Source organism: Crocodylus porosus, unplaced genomic scaffold, assembly GCF_001723895.1.
Source record: "Crocodylus porosus isolate Cpor-Errol unplaced genomic scaffold, CroPor_comp1, whole genome shotgun sequence".
In the NCBI taxonomy this organism is placed as follows: Eukaryota; Metazoa; Chordata; order Crocodylia; family Crocodylidae; genus Crocodylus; species Crocodylus porosus.
The window spans coordinates 260,625,011-260,646,617 of NW_017728886.1; the positions used below are offsets into that span (position 1 = coordinate 260,625,011).

A 21,607-nucleotide genomic window follows, 5' to 3' on the forward strand; every position below is an offset into this window, starting at 1 on the left:
TTGCCTGTCCTCTCCCCCGCCCACATAGACTTACCTAGAGGGAGCTGTTTTCCACCACTGCTTGCTCATGCACATGGCACCTCCTGTCTCGGATTGCCCTCCCCTGCTCCCCACGGCCTCAATTAACCCCTTGTAGGTTGGAAATCTGCCAGCCTGAAAGGGGGAACCTGCAGTTTCCTGCATTTTTCTCCTTTTAAAGAGAAAATCCACCTCTTCCCATAGTACACAGAAAACCCTATGACCTATGGCAGTGCGGGGAAACTTTCTTGGCAGGCAAACCACAAGTTAGCCCACACCCTCCCTGAGTGCCGCTCTGATCCCCTTCCCCAACTTGATTTACTGCTTTGAACTCTACTGCAAGACTTGGGCTCCCGGATATATCTGCTGCTTTGCATTGTGCTCCCTGAACTACAACGCATGAAACAGGAGGGAGGCATGCCTGTAAGACTGAGCAAAGTGAATTGGATATTCTGTGCCTTCCTCTGCAACACGAGACTCTTACAGTGCCAGTTGCCCAGCAGCTGCAGAAAGCTGCTCACCAAGCTGAGCGGGCAAAAAAATGGGAGATAACTTGTGTCAACAAGTGCAAGGTAATGCACCTGGGGAGAAATACTTTCAGCTATGTGTATACAATGCTGGGTTCTGAACTAGCTGTTACAATTCGGGAAAGAGACCTTGGAGTCATTGTAGATGATTCTTAAAAACATCAGCTCAGTGTGCGGCAGCGACCAAAAAGCCAGTTAAAATCTTGGGCAGCACTGAAGAAGGGAATCTTAAACAAAAACAAGAACATCATCATGCCATTATACGAATCCATGGTGCCCCCTCATTTTGAATACTATATCTGGTTCATCCCCACATCTCAGGATGTAGGAGAGTTAGAAAAGGAACAGAGAAGAGCAACCAAAATGATCAGGGGCCTGGAGCAGCTGCAATACCAGGAAAGACTTGAAAGGCTAGGACTGTTCAATTTGGAAAGTTGAAGGCTGCAAGGTGGGGGGTGGAGGGGGGAATAAGACAGAAACCTATAAAAAAAAAAAAAAAAAAAAAAAAAAAAATGAAAGGTTATGGACCAAGTCTCAAAATACTAGAACTAGGGGGCACCTACTGAAAGTAGCAGGCAACAGGTATAAAACAAACAAGGAAAAAGTTCTTTTTTTACACAGCGTAACTTGTGGAATTCATTGCCACAGGATGTTGTGGAGGCAGATACAATAACCAGGTTTGAAAAGGGACTGAATCATGGATGATTAATGGGGCTTGAACGGAATGGTTGGAGAGGTTTCCTCTGGCGTGGCTAAACCAATAAATTATGGATGCCGGGGAGGTGGGGGTCGGTTGATAGCATAGGGGGAGATCACTAGAGCAGGGATCAGCAACATTTTGGGGCAAAGTGCCAAAAAATACCCACAACCTCAACTTCCCTGCCAGCAGCAGATGGCAGGGAAACCATTTGATCCTTGTGGCAGTATAGCCCTTGCCCCTTCCTTGCCCTGAGGCGCACATGCCAAGCAAAATGCCTTTGTGTGCCATACTCTGGCACCCATGCCTGCCTACCCCTGCTCTAGCAGTATCCAGCTTGGTGCTCCGGTGCTCTCCCTGTATAATATCCATATCTGCCACTGTCAGAGATTGGGTACTGGGTTAGACAGGCCACTGGTCTGACCCAGGGTGGCACTTCTTATGTCTTTTCAGCTGCTGTTCTCAGCACTTGTGTAGTTTGGGTATTTGACAAGCTTTAGTGGGAAAGATGACACGAAGTGGGACTTCTTGTTCCCATTTGGAACTAAGCAAGGGTTAGGTGGTTGTTGGTCATAATGGCCACTCTCCTTCCACTTCCCTTAATCTTCCTCTTGTTTCTCCCTTTTTTTACCATCCTTTCAGTCCCTGTGGCAGCCTGCTCTGTTTAACTAGGTGCTTACAGTCAAGGAAGCTGGTCTTTGAAAATCAGTTATAGAAGTCATGAGGAGCTTGTCTGTGGCTAGACCTAGTCCTGCTGTGTCTGGCATGTGCTTCCTTTGTCATTGCTCTTTTTTTAGGTTTGTTAAATTAAAAGTAATTTGGGGAAGAAGCTCCTGCTTGGGAAATGGATGAAGTTAAGTGCTCCCCAGGGTTCTGTGTACAGATGTATTGTTCCTCGTTGAATTGATTACTTTGAGAATAGCCTTGTAGTGTTTCAGTGTAGCGGCTCATCTACTACTTACCATTGACCTTGTACATTTTGAGAGATACCTGATGGGATATTAATGGAAACGAGGCAGATAAATAAGGGTGAATGAATACATTCCCAGATAGCAATAACTAGAAGATCCAGATGGTAGAACTGCAAGCCTAAGGGAGTGTGTAGGTTTCTTCCAAGAGTCATAAACACTTCACATCTGATAGGCAACAACGAAACACAGGGCCCTTTGAAGACCAGAAATGGAATTATAATATTGCATGACTTAGATGTCACTGTTTGGAAACTTGTTTTAACAGTATTTCTAAGACCATTCTAGATAAGAGTCTGATCCAGTGTTAGGAATAAAGATATAAACTTGTAATTTGGTTATGTTCTAGTGTAGCTTCAGAAAGGAAAAAATTGAGGAGAACAGTTACTAATGATCTTATTTTAGTTTTTTATAATAAATCTGAAAGAGCTTTCTAAAAGAGATTGATGTTATAACTATTTTATAGAGAAGAAAATCAAGGCATGGGTATGGAAGTGGGTCAAACAAAGTCACTAGGTAAATAAGGCAGTGACAGTTTGGAAGTGAACCTTCTGTCAGACCTAATGAATCATAGCACTAAACAAAATATGACGAGATCAGTCTTTATTGAAGAATAAAATTCAAAATGTACCAATGAAAGTTTTCAATCTTCACTACATTAGGGCTATCTTAAATATTTGGTCTGCATAACTAATACAAAATCTGGCTAATAAATTGAGTTATTCCTGAGAGAGTTCAAGATTAGATATCAGCCAATTTAAAGTTCCATATTTTAAGTTAAAATCTGTGCAGTTTATAGTAATCTTCCCATTTAGCCATAGCTATCAGATGAAAAGGAGGTATGTTTTGTTAATTCAGGACAGTTCATTGACTGCAAGGTTAAAAGGATCTCAGCGTTTACTTATTCTTTCTTTCAGGCACTAGCACTATCGCAGGTGTTTTTCTGTTGTCCTGAAAGAAACCATTTAAATCCAACAATTTGACATGGGCAATCTAGTGTAAAACCAGTAGTGCAAATAGAGAATGGGTTAAGTATGTTCTTTCTTGAAGAAGAAGAAGAAGAAGAATTGAAAGAATAAGAAGATGAAAGAAAAAAAAACATTCTCATGAATTTGTAACTTCTACTTGCTGCAGTAGCTCATGTAATACTAAATCACACTAATTAAATGGAAGCTCAGTAAAATCAAGGACAAGTGTGAAGGTCATGACAAAAATGAGTAGCTAGAGTTGAGAGGCCATTTTTGGAGATACTATTTCTCCTTCTGGCAGAACTGTATTATGGGAACTGTGGCGAGGCAAATTTTATTTCTGATCCTTATCTTTGTATTTCTTGTCTAGAGACTGGAAACACTGCAGCTCAAGATACTTGCCATATTATTTGCATAGGTATAGTCTCTTTAGGATCTGTAGTGAGTAAGGCTAGGGAATGTCTCGGTCTTGTTTAACACTGAGAACAAAAGTGTGTGCTGTTCTGTGAATGAAAAAGTAAGATAAAAATTTAAAAGTATGTTTGTATTTGATGGTAGTAAGGAGTCAGCATCCTGGGATGTTTTACAGCATTTGTTTAGGAAAAAAATCAATCCCTTTTTAGTTTTCAATACGCAGTGTTTGTGGGTATTGGAATGGGCCAGCAGTTCTGTAGCTAACATAGTTGTTCTAGATAGAGAATCAGGAAGACAGCAAATTTTAATTTCTACTCCATAGCATCTCCAGTAAGGATTATACTACTTCATGATCTAACTGCCTATGTATTCAGCTGGACAGAAGTTCTGAAATGTTAATGACATCCTCTGGAAACTCCATAAAATGTAGTGTTTTAAAAAAACTGGCTTTTCTACTCTTGCCCTGGAGAACCAACCTGTTAGAGTAGCTAGGGTTATTACAAGCAGAACTGGTAACTCTGCTTTTTTAAATTGCCAGAAAGAAAAAACTTCCTCCACCACTGCTTTTCCTTTTCAAAGCTACCTTCCCCTAACATGGATGTGCCTCACAACATTTTTTTTTTTTAAAAAGATCCCAGGTATTGCTGTTGCAGAGTAGGCCATGTCCAAATGAGCTCGGATATGTGATATGTGGTGCCACACACGGCACATGCTGACGATGCCCACCTTGCAGTGGGGGAGGAGGTTTGATCCTGAGAGATCCCAAGGTTAAAAAAACAAACAAAACATTGCCTTAAAGCAAGGCAGTGCCCATGCCAGAGCCATGCTCCAGCTGCTGTCCAGGCTCCCAACTGCAGGTCTGCTGTGGCACAGTTGCTGGCCCCAGCCTCCCCTACCAAACTGGGCTAACCTGCCATGTACCATAGGGCTCATGGCACTGATATTCCCCAGGGACAAGTAGCAGCGCCACAAGGTGTGCTGCTGCTTCTTGTCCCCAGGGAAACAAACTTCCGTGCTCATATGGGCATGGCTGTAAATGGCAAAAGCAAGAACTAGTGGATTAGCTGCACTCCTTCCAGTGTGCCTTGGACCAGCCCAAGCCTACAAACTGGTTGCCTACAAGCAAGCAACTTGTTAGCACTAAGATGTGTGCACGGGGGTAGAGGGAAGCAGACTTAGCTAGGCAAAAAGCAGACGTCAGGGACTCCAGCTGCAATTGGCTCCATATACAAGTAACTTCCTGCCCTCTTGTCCACTCTGCCCTTAGAACCATAGGGGCCAGCCTTACCAGTGTAAACAGGCTGGGCTTCTCAGATTACAACCAACCGCTAAGAGTCCTGACAGACATGCAGACTACTGCTCTAACTTATGGCACTTTACATAAAGCATCAAGAGGTTAGAGCACCCCCCTGACCTGGGGGGGCAGGAGGAATTGAAAATTGAGTCTGCCTTTAGGTGAGGAGCTGCCCCTCTCCCCAGTCGTATACCCCAACTCCCCTGATCGCACAACACGTCAACCCTAGAGAACACAAGTTCCCCAAGGTGCCGTAAAGTAGAGCACCTTCATCTGATACCTCATTTGAGGAAAGTTAATTTTCCGCACAGTTGGCCACTTCAAAAGTGCTGCAGTTGTGTACATGCGTGTCAGCATGGTTGTAGAGTGCTTTTAGGGGACCGATCATGTGTAAAAAAAAATAAATAAATAAATAAAATGTAACTTCTGTTTGTGGCCTGAGACTACTTTCTCTCCTTTCAGCAGTCATGTCTTGAACTGGTTTGTCTCCATCACCAGTCCTAATGGATCCTTACTTCCAGTTCATTAATTCTAATACATTCTTAAAAGTTGTACCCATACACCTTATGCAGACCTACTAAAACTGTTTATTTTCTGTCCTGGTTTTTGAGTTACTGAACTTACGAATGCCCAGGTAGTGACTAACCTTCTGAGGTAGGGTACATTTTGGAATGAGCATGAGCTCTCTGAATAGCTAGTGATCAGGAACCTCTCTACATCTCCAGATACAGCAAAGCAGTTGTTTCAGATTAACAGCAGAGTTGGTGTTCCTTCTTAGGACTTAAATTTGGTACTGAAAGGCCTTAGTTAGCTGCTAGTTGAATCCTTATGAAAAATCACTCTGTTGCCATGATCTATCAAGATTTTATTTTTAGAAGCCATCTGCTCAGCAAAAGAGCTGGAGAACACCAGGTCCCTTCCTCCAGAGCTCTGAAGATTTCTAATGAACATTTGTAAATTAGAGGAAGATATTGTTGCACTGAACAGGGTTCCCAAAGAAAAGGATAGGCAGTTTCTAGATCCATACTAACTGACTAGATAAAACAGCTCATCCAAGAGACTTGCTTCAATAGTGGTAAAGTTACATGAGAATCATTCAAAGCGTGCTGTACTAGATCAGTGCCCATTTCTTGGGCAAAAGATGATACTTCCCTTTTGGCAATACATAAATTACTTGCTTAGGCATCATTTCATGCTTTCTCAAGGCAGTACAGGATTAATGTCCAGCCATGAGCAATTAGGAGCATGCTACTGAAGCCTCTTTGTCAGGTGCTAATCCTTCCATACCATATGTAAATAAATGCTTTGGGTGGTACCAAGTTTTTAATGTTGGCACAGAAAAGGAAATCTTTCTGTTACATTCTTTTAAGTTACTTTCCCTTCTCTAAGAGTACGTCTGCCCAGCACAATGAGTGCCATGCAGAGGGATCTGAGCTAGCTCAGATAGCAGCAACAGTGCTGCTCTATTAGTATGGTGTTGTGCTTAGACTAATATAACCTATTTTCTCAGCAGGGCAAACTAGTCTAAAGAATTCTGTGTTAATCTGGTTACACTCTGTTATTATTCCAACTAACTGCTTCAGAGCTAGCTCTGAATATAATTTGCATGGTACTGCTTTGTGCCACTTTAAACATACCAATGGTACTACAGTGGTGGTATAGCAATACAAAAGTGGTTACATTATATTAAAAAAAGAGAAATATCTAAGCACAGAAGCATGTGCAGAGAATTAGAGTTAACCTTCCAAAATCAGTAACAGCCAGCTTCATATTTTTTGAGAAAATGTTTTGAAAGCCACAAAGCTACTTTTGACCTTGTTGAATGCCATATTTCTATAAGGAATAGACATCATTATAAAAAGTGTAAGCATCCTGTCTTTCATCTGGTTTCAGGGAGGAGTTATCTTCAGACATCTGAATAAGTATATAAATGCACAAAATCAAGAAGGGAAAAAATCCGCGCCACCTCCCCCCTCCCCCCAGAGTACTGAAGTATTCCTGTATGTGTGTGCATGAATAGTGAATGGGAGCAGGGGAGTTAATTTTGTGGTGGTGTTTACTGCTTTGTTGAGGGAATAAGATGAGAGAGAAACGTGCGTGAATGGTGAAGGTTTCTCCATTGAAAGCTGACCATTAAATAGGATAGTAGAGTTAGACCATCTCTGACAAGCATCCTTGAATCCCGTTGTTCTCTAACCTGTACACAAGAGATCGTGTATGTCAAGGTTGTTTACCTCACAGATATAGTTTAAACTTCTTTCATTCACTTCCTTTTTGTTTTTTTCAATGTCCATTCACTATATAAGAATTGGATGGTTTGACAGGTTGAGAGCTTTGGAGGCAAACAATCTCTTTATTAACATAAGGTATAAAGTGGCACTTCTGCATGGGGAAAATTGACCCCTGTAATCTTAGTCATAATCCTCACAATGGAAATGATCTTAAATATTTGGATTATTTAACTGCAAAAAGTCATTTGAAAGGGAGCAAGACTTCTGGTAGTCTTTACCCACTCAAAATGCGTTTCAGTTGTGTGAGTGCTGATCTCTAAAAGGAAATGATTTCAGCACCTAGGACAGCACACTTCCATAAGTGGCTTATATTAGGGGTGTGTGAAGCAGGCAGCATTTGATTCAGATTTGGCCTGATTCAGGGGACGGTGATTCAATTTGTTGATTCGGATCACTATCCCAATTTTTTTCAGTTCGGCCAAATCTGAATCCAAAGATTCAGTTCTGATTTGGAGAATCAGCGATTCAACCATAGACACAGCTTTATGTGGCGGGGGGGTTTCTATGTACCTCAAGGTACCAGGCACAGCTCATGAAAGCTGAGGTGGTGGGGTGGATGGAGCGTCCCACAGGAGCATGGGCAGATCCCTGCACGCTTGGCGGTGGACCGCACCCCCCCCCCCCAACTCAGCAATCGGCTGCGGGGGGGGGGAACCTGGGTGTGCCCCCAGACCCAGAAGACACAGGTCGCTGGGGCACAGGGGTCCTCCATGCGTTCTGCAGCGGACCTGGAAGTGAACCAGAAATATTTCTGGTCCACTTCCAGATCCACCGCTAAGTATGTAGGGGAGCCCCCCACACATCCCCGTGTGACGCTCCATCTGCCCCACCATTGCAGCATTCACGAGCAGCGCTGAGTACCTTGAGGTACATAGTAAAAACAAATAAAGCAGCGTCTACGGCCGAATGGTCAAATCTCTCCAAATCGGATCGGAGGCTTCTGATTTAATTAGAACTCAGATTCGGTGGCCAAATCGGGCCAAACCTCCTCTGAATCAAATTGGTGCACAGCCCTAGCTTATATCATGTTTTGCTCCACATCATAAAGACAGAAGGTTCTGGAGCAGAGAAACATGGAACTTTTTAAGATAAAGTCTGTTCGTAGTTTTAGGAGCTGAGCACTGTTTTCATTATGTACTTACTGACAGGTGTGAAAAGAGTCTGAGAAATGTTCCTTGTTTTTTCCCGTTTCCCAGGCTTCCCTGTGTGTATGATCTGTTTGCTGGGTCACATACTTTTTCAGTTGCTATCTTCTGTAAATTGTCAAGTTTGTTTAAAATAGTCAAGTTCTGACAGAAGCCTACATTGCAAGGCTTTTGGGAGGAGGGGAATTTGTTTTTTGTTTTGTTTTGTTTTGTTTTTTTTGGAGGTGGGGGGTGGTTTTATTTTTTGAGTGCAAGATTGTAGGGGTGCAAGAAAGGGAAACAGCATTGTACCTCACTGAGCAGCTTGCAGTACTTTACATTATAACATATTTTTCACAAGATTATTCATGTTGAAGAGTCTGTCAGCTAATACAGATAGATTTGGTTATACTTTCAATGTAAATAAGTGATTTTTCTTCCTTACAATATGTATTGGTTTTTGCAGTTTACATGCCACAAAATGTGAGTCATTCTTTGTTTAATAGACACTTAGGTCTGTGAAATGAAACACTGCAGAAGTAATTCTGACAGGATTGACAGGTATAGGCATGGGGCTCAGCTGCTGTAGGCCACTTAACTTGATGACACTCTTACAGTAAATAATCAGACACAGTAGGAAATGATAGCAGACGTCAGTTTAAAGTTCTTGGTTGTCAAAACTAAGATTGTTTTATCACTGAACTGTTACAGAACAAAATTATACTACTTTTTATGCTTCAAGTTTTGATCTTTGTTATGCTGGTCTGCATCACTCAGGCTAACAAATTGTAGGTGAATTGTAGATCTAATCTGGTTCCTCTGATTTTCACAGTACAGACGTTAGTTTTTTTTTTTTTTTTTTTCATCTGCTAAGCTTTAGTCTAGCAAGAAAACACTCATTTGTCTGCATTTATGGCTGCACATCTGCCAGAGGTTTTTTTTTCACACTTTTGGTTTAGACCGTTTGCCAGAATTTGACAACTCTTATTACGTGAGTAACTGAAGACTCAGATGCTCACTCAGGCCTGTAGTTTTGTCTTGGAGTTGGATGGCATTGCAATACAAATATTGCATGAAAGAAGAACATAAAGCTCTGGAATTATCTGCACCTGCTAAGTTATTTTAAAGGTATGAGCTTATCTTCGCTAGGGTTTTATCTGGTTAGTTACCACACTAGCTGACACAAGTTGAGATGACACTTCTTTGTCCAAGAATGGCAAGGTCTTGGTGTAGCAGCTTGTAGCTGACTTTCCATTTGGTCATGCGTTCCTTTTTTGAGATCTGTATTGAGTTACTAACTTGTCATGACTTCCCATTAGGTATTTAAAGGATAACTCTTGTTGCTTAATATCCTGCAAACATATGCAGCTGGAATTTGCTGGCATTTTTCTAATTGCTCATAAAAAAGGTGATACACAGCTACAGTTCCTATATATAAACCACAGCAATATTGGTGCATACTGTCCCTTCAAAATAAACTTCATACTGCATTTTTCTATGAATTCTTTTATTTCTTTAAATTATAGATACGTGTCATGAAACAGTGACCAAAGTCTTAATACCTCTCAAAAAAGATTGCTTCAATCCATGTGCAAATCTACCTACTGTTCAGTGTTATGCATTTCCTCCTATTATTCCATCCACCCGGGTTCAAGTCTCCTGCAGCCCTCGGCTAGAGCAGTCTTCTACCGCCCTTTAGCTTGTACTTTAGGGAACTTCCACTTCTAGCACTGCCCATCCCCGTTTCACTTCCAAGTATGTTATTTCATAGACATTAGGGCTGGAAGAGACCTCGAGAGATCATCGAGTCCAGCTCACATGGCCTTTGAATAGCTCAGAGACTTGGAAGGAGCTTTATCTTTCCAAAGGAAACCTATAGCCCACTGGGGAGCATAAATTTTGTCCTTTTTTGGACCCCATTTATGGATTTGGCAGGGGTTATTTTAGTTTAGGCTGGAGAGATTATTATTAACAGTAGGTGATCCTGATTTTGTTCCCAGTGTGCCAGCCAAAGGGCAAGGTATTTTTAGTAGGTCCACTTCTGAAATAAGAAACAAAGATGCAAAGGCCAATTGATTTGCCTTGTGGGTCTATGGATAATTGGTTTAACTGTTCACTTGCAAACCACAGGAACTGGGTTCAATACCCGGGGCTGATACTTGATTGTTCTGTGACCCTGCAAAATCATTTAGCCTCCTGACCTCCCCAGCTCTACACTGAGCTAGTGGTTTGCTTCTCACCAGGGAAGGAGTGGAGCAGCTGTGAGGATTACTTGGAAATCTATGTACAGCAATTTCAGACAATTCACCATAAGGTTGTGATATTTGAGAGAGTATTTATTCAACCACTTCTATGAAATAATGGCAAGGGAAGTGCAGGAAAAAACTGGTATTGTGAATTGCTTTTGAGGAGATTGTTCTTTGTTTCAAGACCTATCCAATGTTGAAGGCTTGATTTAAGTGTCCACAATTGTAGCTTGAGACCTCAGTAAAGCAATCCTCCGCGAAGCAGTGGCATCTAACATTTTATTCGGCCAGTCTTGTTCAGTGAGCAAATAGGGGCTAACCAAGTAGCCAGTAGGCTACATAGGGATGCTGTTTCTCTGCTGGAGACATGCTGTCCTTCTTCAGGCTTTCCTCTCTGAGTAGTTATGATTTAAGAGAAGCTGCCTCACTCCGTTTTTAACTGCATTATTTGTGTGTCTCTCTCTCCTTGCAGCGGAGCTGACTACTATGACTATGGGCACGGACTTAGTGAGGAGACGTACGATTCTTATGGTGAGTAGCTTCACTTGTAGAGCTATTAAAGGTTGTTAACAATTCAGGGAAAAATAAATATAAATGGGTTTTCATATTCCTATATCAGTAGTATCTACCTCCATGGGTGCCTCCACCGGCACAGTCCCACTTTCTGTAAACTTGTGGTTACTGAGAATAGGAATATAGAGTTGATTTAATTGCTGTCAGTAAAAGTAAATGCTCCATGCAGGATTCTGCCACTTTTACTCAGATTTTCCACTTGGCCCCAAACAAGGCATCTCTACTTTAGAGTACAGTAATCTGAGATTAAAGGTGACACAGTTAGACTGTATGCCCTTAGTTCAGTGGAGCACTTAAGCACATGCACAACATTAAGCATTTCCTAGCTGCCACTGAAGTCAGTGGAATATGTATACGCTCAAGTCCTTGTTGAATCTGCCTATATGAGCACATTTCAGACTTGGTTTATAGTCTTTTGATGTTAATTCACTTCCCAACTCCAGTGCTGTGTGAAATCAAGTAGGGAGTCATTATGTAAAGGTTATAAAAGTATTTTAGGTAGGTAATAGACATGACGGCCCTGGGGTACTTGCATGAGGACAAAATAATGCCTAATAAAACAAAAAAGCATATGCTTATATTAAGGATTGCATTATTCAAGCCAGAAGTGCAGTAGTGATAGGTTTAATTAGAAGAACAGCTAATGGATTAGAAGCCTGAAGCACAATTAAGAGCCACCTTTGCTTAAGGGATAATCATTGCTTAGAGATCAGGGAAATGTACTCTTAGATCAGTCGAGAAAATTAACTTCCAAATTGGTAGTAAATGATACAAGTGAATCATGATTCTGGTCAATGGATGCTGTGACTTTTTTTTGAACATAAGTGAAAGGATTCTGTGGTGCATCTCTTGAAGTCTGTTTTGCAGTGTCTCCTGCCTGAAGCAGTGATGACCTCAACCACTTTGTTTGTCATAATAAATGCTCTGAGCATAGGTTTGCTGCATGTTGTCGTCGTCTCAAAACTGATGCAAGGCAGCTCGAGGGAAAATCATTGATTGGATGATTACATGAAGGGGAAGTCACTTCAAACTTTTTTCCCCTCACAGCACTTTAAATGTGTCTCTGTGGACTGTGTAGCTTAAATCACTGTATATTTCAACCTTAAAATTAACCATTTGTAGTTGGAATCTGATCTATCTTTTGCCCCAGCAGCTTCCAAGCTACCCAATGTCAATAACTGGATGAGGGTACAATTTTGTTAACACTTATTGAGCCTTTGGACTTAAATCTGATGATTTTTCTATTTGGTAATGCACTCGAGACTTAGACCCTGATTCATTAAGTCTCTTTCCTAGTCACAGAGCTGCGGTACATGTGAATTTGGGCTGAGCATTCAGTGGTGGGATTCAAAGAGACAACACACCTGCCTGGGGCTCTGGTACCTTGAAGAGAAACCCCTAAGCACATTTTGGTCAGTATTCAAAGCAGCCAGCCCTCTACACATGGGGATGCACAGGCCAGCCATGAGCAGAAGAGGGAGGTGTGTCTTGGACCCTAGTGTCTCCCAAAGTCAGGCAGGTTTAATGTAATTCTTTGCAGCCCTGACTTGCACATTCCTGAATCAGTGGCTTTAAACCTCTGCATACAAAAGGGCTCCAATTCTCTCATAGCTAAATTGTACAGAAGCATACATACCCATGTTATTTTCTGCATGGGGCTGACCCTCAGCTGCGGGTATCTCCTTTTCCTCACTGAGAACTGTTGACAATACTACTATCAGCTGCATTTTTGCTATATTTTACTCATTCAGTAAGACGGTTGCATATTTTACCTTTGCTAATTGTATTTTTCACCTTTTAAAGATTCATGCCTCCTAATTTGGAAATGAAGTGGCATGTATGGGTTTTATACCCAGAAAAAATCAATTGCCTGTTATTTGTTTTAGAGGTATTACTGAATGGCATATATAAACAATTTATAGAAAAAGCCCATTACGGTTTTCTTTCTAGTAAAGTATCTTTCTTCACATATTGCAATTAACAATCATATTCATAGATATAGATGTATAATTTTTTTTTTAAATAAAGGCCCCCAAAGTTAGGCAGCCAACCTTTAACTAGGAGTCCCATTTACATGCTGCCCCCCCCACCCTGTAGTGATAGTGAGTGAAACCAAATTGCATTAATAAGAATTCAGTTTATGACAGCCTCCAAGAGTGAACCTCCATAAGTACATAATAATATTTGCTGGCACAAAACAAACTGCGTGAATACTCTTGTAGACAGTCTACTGAAGGGCCAGGGGTATAGGAGCTGGTGAGATTGAGAGAAGAAAAATGGTCAAGAGGACCAAGATGCAGATTTGCTGAATAGGTGTCCTTGATTTTCACTTAGGACAGTGATCCAGTCGGGTGCCTCAGTGTGCTTAAGTATCCTGCTATTGACAGTATGACTTAATCTTCCTTTACATGCATACACAAAGGTATTAATCAAAATGGTGGACTTGTATGGCTATACACAGTAGCTGAGTGTACTGACACCCAGTTCTGTTCTAGCATAAGCACAAAAAAGCTTTGCCTGGTACTGAAACAGCTAGGCCTTCCCCAGCACATCACTATTTCATTGGGCTCGTACTGAATTGTGCATTACATAAACATACCCAACTGGAAGGAAACAAGACTGCCTAAATACGTTAGGAGTCTGACCTTTGTTGCATCATATTAAGTATTATCTTATGTTTAGAGTTGCAGGTATTTAGTTAATTAGCACCTGAGAAGAGGGACTGCATGTTCCCACGTGTTTGCACAATATCTAGCACAGTAGGTGTCTGATTTTTTTTTTTTTTATTTGGTCCAGGGTGTTAACATACATATATTTAACAGCTCAATATTGTGTGCATGGGAGTCATCCAACATAATAAAAATCCCTATTTGTGTGCTAATTACTTCTTATTACAAGTGATGATAACAATCTCCTCGGCTTTAAAAAGACTTCTGACAGCCCAACTGCCTCTAATTCTTGCGCTGAACCGAAAGTATAATTTTTACTGTGAAATCCTCTTTTCTCTTTTTTTTTGGTTGGGTTCTGTTTTCAAAAGGGAAGCCATGGGCATTTGTAGTGTAATCTGAAACTTTTCACTTGTAGCCTGCCAGTTCAAATTAAGCCCAAATTGGAATCAAAACAAAGAAGTTCTTCTGATCGCTGTTCACTTGCCTGGGTAGCATTATCGCTCTACTTCTTCTTAAGTGTCCATATTACAATCTGCTGTCGTAGCTGGTACTTCAGGTTGATAGTGTCAGCAGAGAAGCCTGACTGAATGTTACAGGTACCTGAACTTTCTTACACCTACTCCATATCACTGTATTGAGGCACGTTGGACGAGCAATGCAGGCCCGTTCTCCCCAGCTTGTATTATAACAGAGCATTTTTTATCAGTGTTGGATTTCGGCCTTGACAACTTTCAGCTCAAAAACCTCACCCGCACTGGACTCCAAAATTAAACTAAAGATGGATGGATAGATATAATAAGAACAACGACACACAGAATATTGAGAAGAATCTAATGATGTTTTTCCTTCCTTTTAGGGCAAGAAGAATGGACCAACTCGAGACACAAGACACCTTCAGCAAGGACAACAAAGGGAGTCTACAGAGACCAGCCATATGCCAGATACTGATTGTACTGTCTGATGTTGTGAAATACCCAATCTCCACCAGTCCTGTATACTGTTCAAAGTAATTTTTTCTATGAACACTCCCTTTTTATTAAATCAAAGTGCTTAAATATCTGAATGGATGGACTGAATTTAAACTATTTTGACGAAAGAACAACCTGGGCATAATGATATGTTTAAAAAAAAAAAAAGAGAGAGAGAGAACTTTGTTATTTCCAAACTGTATTTGAAAAATAGGTGATCAAAAATAACCTTTGATTAACTAGTGTTAAACAAAAAATAGGTTTACTAAATATGTTAATCCATTCTTTTAATATAAGCGTAACCTTTTATTTAAAGGTTTTCAACAGTTTAGTTCTTTTAGTTTTATCTTTCAACCATTTGCTAGTTTTTCTCTTTGCAAACATGCGTAAAAAGGGAAGCAGATTACAAATGCAAATAATGTGGTATTTTGTAACTTAAGTCTTGAAATGTTCTGTAGTGTTAAGCAAAGTTTACTCTTGCTTGATACTAAATAAACTTTTGAAAGAAAATCACTGTGTGAGAGTAATGTTATGCTTTATTTTACAATAAACCTTCATAAATAGTAGTAAACAGGGAGAAATTCTTTTAACACAACGATCAAGATAAAAGGCTCACACTAAACACTGTACAGCTTTTAAAACTGGTATAAACCTAAATGTACATTTATGTACTCACAGTAGATTTAAATGCTGTTTAAAGTATCCAAATGGTATGGATCTGTTTGAGTGCCACATTAAAACAAAATCTTTGTTAAAAATGGTTTAAAATAGCTAATGAATTTTCTGAAAAAGATGTGACTAGTTTTCATCTTGTTGAGCATTTTTTCACTAGTGCAACTTTGGAATTTTTATGAGAATTTTGGTACCTTAATGACCACCTCGCTCCGTGCTGGAAGCAATAAACACAAAGCTTTTAAAGACTTTCTGACTTGACTAATTGAGGTCGCTTTCGTCAGAGGCAGAGGATGTGTAACCCTTAAAACGGTCTTCATTTGCAAAGGTAAATAAATCAAATAAGATTTTAATCTCAATTTATCTTAATATAACCAATAAAAACAGGGAGGATACAAATTAGAAAGTTTCATTGTAGATTTTAGAAAGGTTTTAAGATCACCTAAATTCTCACTTTAAAACTTTTAATTTGTTTTAGTAATCTAAAAAACCTTAGCTTAGTTTAATTTGGGCAAACTATTCCCTATTAAACAAATGTAAAACACCATAACCACTAGTTTGTAATACATTATTTTTACATAAATTCTAGTAACAGAGACCAGTATTTAAACATTACAAATGTTATCTAAAGCTTTTCCTTAATAATTTAGTTTAAGTCTTTTAATTGTAGTCTAATATTGTTTATTTTAGTGTATATTTTAGTCTTCTGTATTCAGTAAAAAAGATCTTTTCTCTTGTCAGGAAACACTATACGTCTTGAGGAGCAAGGAGAACGAAAGCCCACATCTGTTGACGCTGTGGTAGGTACTTATATATGTACTTCGTCTTATCTGACAAACAATAAACCATAAAAAACAATGTTATGTGCGTGATCCTGCTTTGAAAAAAGAATTTTTAAAGGCTGTATAGCCTATAAACTCAACATTGAACTGTCCTACTCCATTCCTGGCTCTGTTTACTTACGCTCTTGCATTTGAGAATTAATGTTATATGCCAAAATTTGATTAACATCGGTATAATCTGAGCTAACTAGGTAATGGAGTCTTTTCTCTGGTAGAGAACGATAGAAAAGTAGTAAGGTTTACATTATTCATTTTCCAGAGAGAACACAAACCCCATAGAAAAATCGGATTTTCAGATTCAGGCAGAGGGTTCCCAAGCCATATTTGTTCAACAAATATGTATGTGTGTGTGTGTTGATTTGATAACACTGGAGGACACATTTGATAGAGGATGATTGGATGAACCAGTACAAACAGTTCTGCATCAGGAACGTATTGAACGTGCTTCGAATAATGCATGCAGTACAGTAAGCATAGCTACTGCATAATGTTATTATGTTAAGAGGCCTCTTCATTTACATCAGCAAAATATGTTTGTGAATCTAAACTTGTTCCAGAAAATTTTAAGACCTACTTGAAGAGTCCAACCAAACAGGCTCGCAAAGAAAACTGGATCCATAAAGTTCAATCAGGATCTTTAGCTTATTTGCCAAAGTATGTGTAGAGGTAGAAATCACTGAGCAAAGCCTTGTAGTCATTACCAAACCCAAGCATGAGAGAGGGGATTATACCAAAGAAGTCTGCTTTTGAATGCTCGCAACTCTCTGTGCCCAAAGCTTTAATTAGAATCACTTGCGCTCACGTCCCAGCATAACAGTTAAATGTTCACCTTAAAAAACTTTTGTTGCATCACATACAACTTTTTACCCTGGTGAATGATGACTATAGCTGCACTAGTTTGTTAATTTTTAGAAGGGAGATTTTTATAACTTGGATTCAGACCTTTGACATTTTGCCTAGCGTGTCAGGAAAAGAAATACTAAGGTTGCCACGAACAAAATCTGATGCTGTTATAAGTTCAGAAGTTGCAGCATCAGACTTGTCTAAGAACACACATTGGTAGTGTTAAATTCTATTATACGCCTGTTGTTCTTTGAAATAATAGAATGAGATATCAAAGAAGATGAGTTAAATATGATAAAAGTGAAAAAATTAAGAGGTTGGAATATCGAAGCAAAAGATGATCCTGTTTTAGTTCAACAAACTTATTCCTTCCAAGAACTGGTTCTTTCAAGTAGGATTTCATGTTCTTATACATAATTGGTCAGTCACTGTATATGACTCGTCTTACAAGTAATAACTACATGAATAAAATTAATCCTTTATAATCAGTATATTCCCTTCGTTGAACAGCTGTTTTTGGTCATCTGTGCACCTATTTAAACAATCAAGTCCTTTCTTGCATTCGTTCCTATAAATTTAGAGAAATGTATTTTATTTGTTTGTCTGTTTCCACTGTCTGTAACCCTGCTCTCTAGAGAGTCAGTAATAACAATTATTTTTCTGATTTATACAGATGTATTTTCTTCTGTCTTTCTTTTTTTTTTTTTTTTTCCAGGGACTTCTGTCGTGTCAGTCATGGATGACTTGGAATATTGTACTCACCAGTGTGCCTGGGCAACAATGAAATTGGCTTTGGAGTTTGAAATCCAGCTGTTTCTCATATGCTATTTTGTGTACTGTACTAGTAAAGTGTACAACATAAATGCTTTATTTTTTAACAATTGTTGAGACCGTTCTTAATTACTTAATAATGAACAAAGTTTTTTATGTAGAAGTTAATAAAGATTTTCCATTTTAAAACACTGGTATAAAGCAATAATACATTCTTACATTCCACCAGTGACCCTCTGCTGTCTAGGCAGCAAATACGGGTGTCCTGCCTTGAAGTCTCTTATCACTGGACCCACAGCAGACTTTTGGAGATGCTTTATCTACTTTGTAGCACGGACAAGTAAACATGACAACGAGGGAGTTGCACAGAAGCTCGTGCTACACTTTTTACACTATTGCCCAGTCTGGGTGTACACAACTCTTCCCAAGCAAGACTGATTAGCAAATACAGCATACGGCCAGTTTCAGCTGACTTAGATTACTTTGTTAGGAAGATCACAGTCAGTGTGGATTGTTATAGTGCTCCTTCTTTCATTCATTCTGGTGAATTGTGATTATAACTTTAAAGCTTGACGAATATATTCTCCACTATATTATAAGGTCAGACATGTTTTACAGTGGTGGGATTTCACACGAGGCTTGTTTTGATAAATCTGCGCTCTTGTACCTACCAGACGTGTTTCCTCCGCTTCATATTAACTGTGTTTGGGACCATTTGTAACGCGAATAAACTTCTGATAGTTTTAACCTTTGCATATCTCTTTATAATGCTGACTGAGTTCAACTGACTGCATCCCATATGCCAGACATGTTTCAACTGGATATTGGTTTTTTTTAGTTACTGAATCTCAACAAATTTAGATGCTGCATATGCAGATTAATCTATTGCCATATTCAGAACACCCTTCTATGTAGAAAGTATAAATCCTTTTTCATACTTTTTTTTAAAAACAGGGTTATTACACTACACTACACTTGTTCCCCTCCAAATGCTTTTCCTCCTTCAATGCATATTCAGCTTTCCTGTTAAGGATTTAATAGCTACTGAATGACTTTTCACTTTTTTATGCATGGGTACAGAGAATTTATTTCAGATCTTACAATTTTCATCACTATACATTCTCAAAAATCTCTAAGCTATTTTTTTCCTCAATGAATTTATCTTCTCTGTCTAGAGTTTTGGAGTGTTTCTTTCCCATTGATTGATTAGGACATATTTAAAGATTCATTTATTCTCAGATTACATGTCTGAAAAGTTTCCCATGCTTTACTATGTCAAAACTGCATTTCTGTAGCTCCTTTTAAAGGACCTAAAAGTGCTTTTAAAAATATACATGCTTCCCACAGTCTGAAATAGGTAAGCGATGTGGTAATGTAATTATGCAACTGTTTAACATTTGAAATGCTATCTCTGTATATAAGCCTGGAAATTAATCCCTGATGCTGCAGAGGGGATTTAGATATGCACAGTTCGAGTTTGGTCAGAACACTACAGAGTTAACAATTCCATTTCTTAAAAGCGCCGTAAATTTTTTAATGTATTCAGATATCAAGGTTTTGGTTCTGAAACTTATTCAATAAAACTTCACCACTAACAACACATTTTGTGAAGACATTGCTTTGTAAATATTTTTAACATTTTCTAATGACATCTTAAATTTGTTCTGATGCTTAAGAGCCACCCAAAGTGTTAAGTACTAACTTGCCAAGGTGACTTCTTGTGTTGCTGATATTTTTGCACATAATTCCTGGCCTTTTCTAACCCTGGTGATCCTGAAGGAAGCTGAGATCAACACAACATGGTATGACAGAAGGCTCTGCATTGCACGCATTACAGGCAGTTTTCCTAAAAATTAAGAATACTTGTTTCTATTTCTTAAAAGCTCACATGGATGGTATACTAAAAGCATCTTCATTACTTTTATCTACATGCCAAATACAGGTCCATATTTCTGTGACAAGCTATGGATAAACTTACTGGCCGCACCGAAATCCAACGATAGTTTTGTAATCGTCTCTGAGAGTTTAATTACAAGGGCATGGTAGCAGCAGCATATGCTTCCCGCACAATGCTTATGGCTGTATCTTGCATAGTGATGATCCTGATGCTATACTCTTAATTCTTACAAAGAGGGAGTCGGTGGTGGTGGTGGCAGCAATCTCCTTGTTGGAGGATGATCTATTATGGCTCATATCGTACTAATTGGAATAATGGTGGTGTTGTGACCACTATGGTTGAAGAATATGAGACAAACAAGGCTTATGAGGAGGGATAATAGCTTTATTAGCCCAACTTACATAGCTGAGAAAGGTAAGAGGCAAGCTTTCAGAGGCATCAAGTGTTGTTCATCTGGTCTGAGAGAAGCAGTCACCATCTGTAACTTAAGTGCAAGCGAAAACAATGTTTCTCTCTCTAAACCAGTGGTTCTCAACCTTTTTTGTACCAGGACCCATTAGTAAACATTGGCCTGTCGCAACCTGGTGCCCCTCACTCCCAACCCGCTGCTCCCAGGCCCCAAGTGGGGGGCATGGAGGGCTCAAGTAGCTCCTTGCAGGCTGGAACTGCCGCCTGCAAGGCAGAAGCCCCGGTTTCCCATGTTCTCCTCTAAAGGAGAATCCATCTTTAAAGTTTGTTCACAACCCTTTCATTTGGCATGGGTTGAAAAAAGCTGCTCTAAACTATTCAAATTAACCAGCTGAACCACTTTAAAGAGAAGTGGATAGTTTTTACCTGTAGAGTGAAGAGGAGTTGGCAAAGGGAGTCAAGGAAGGTGAGTTATGATGGACCATAAAACTTCTCTCTGTTAAGACCATGGTGTTGTGATGGGTTAACTTAAGAATTGTTGTATCGCCAATTCCTGAAGATATTATATAGGATTTCCTTGAGGACAAGGACTATGAGATCAGAGAGAAGAGTGGCCACTCTGAAAATACTCTCACCAATTATGTGGGTCTCGTGTCTTGTTTTTCCTTGCGAGTTTCTTCTGGAGTGTAGTGGTGGTTTGGCTCCAGCTGCATGGTTAAACCTACTATAAAGTTACACCTATCATAAAGTTAATGCACCAGTATATATTAGTATAGACTGAACCTCTGTGTAATGGATTGCTCAGTCTACCTGCCAGTGTGTGTGTGCATTTTCCCCAACCCTGAGCCTTTCTTCTTTAGGTACAGCCTCTATGATGGCTGTAAGTGCAAAGCAGGGAGTAAGTCGTGGGATTTTGAATTATCATGAGAACTCATAATGATTTCCTGGGCAGAACTAGGGAAAAGCTTGAAGTCAGGTTTCTTGCTAGAAGACATTGTGAAGCAAATGTTTCAAATTGGCAAACCCCTGAATACCTGCAGGTATTAATAATTTCAAGGTAAAAAAAAAAAAAAAACAACCCAAAAGTGTGAAGTGAAACTAAATTTCTACCTAGGAAAAAATTAGAATCAGATTTAACCATGATGTTTGGAAATGGCTTAGGATCCTCACAAGGGAAAACAATTTCCAACAGTATTCCCCCCCACCTTTTTTTCCCCCCTCTCATTTAATTTATTTCAGATGTTTGTATTGCTTTAGTGTTAAACTGCCCATCTTGCAATGAAAGCATCCAGGCTATTCCTCTCCAAGAAACTGGGCTCTATTGCTTCTGAACACACACACGGGGGGGAAAAAACTTGAGTTCCAAAATTAAAAGTAAGGCGCATTGATTGAACAGACTCAGGATCTTTTTTTATTT

At 39.5% G+C, this 21,607-nt stretch overlaps 1 protein-coding gene across 1 annotated transcript in view; it reads left to right on the plus strand.

Moving 5' to 3' along the window:
* Positions 1–14,962, plus strand: part of KHDRBS3 (KH RNA binding domain containing, signal transduction associated 3) — a 185,746-nt gene extending 170,784 nt beyond the window's left edge. Inside the window, exons 8-9 of the mRNA XM_019553080.1 lie at positions 11,020–11,078; positions 14,646–14,962. Of these exons, the coding sequence (XP_019408625.1) occupies positions 11,020–11,078; positions 14,646–14,737 (151 nt within the window). The 3' untranslated portion in view covers positions 14,738–14,962. The remainder of the gene's footprint in view (positions 1–11,019; positions 11,079–14,645) is intronic.
* Positions 14,963–21,607: the final 6,645 nt, after the last annotated feature.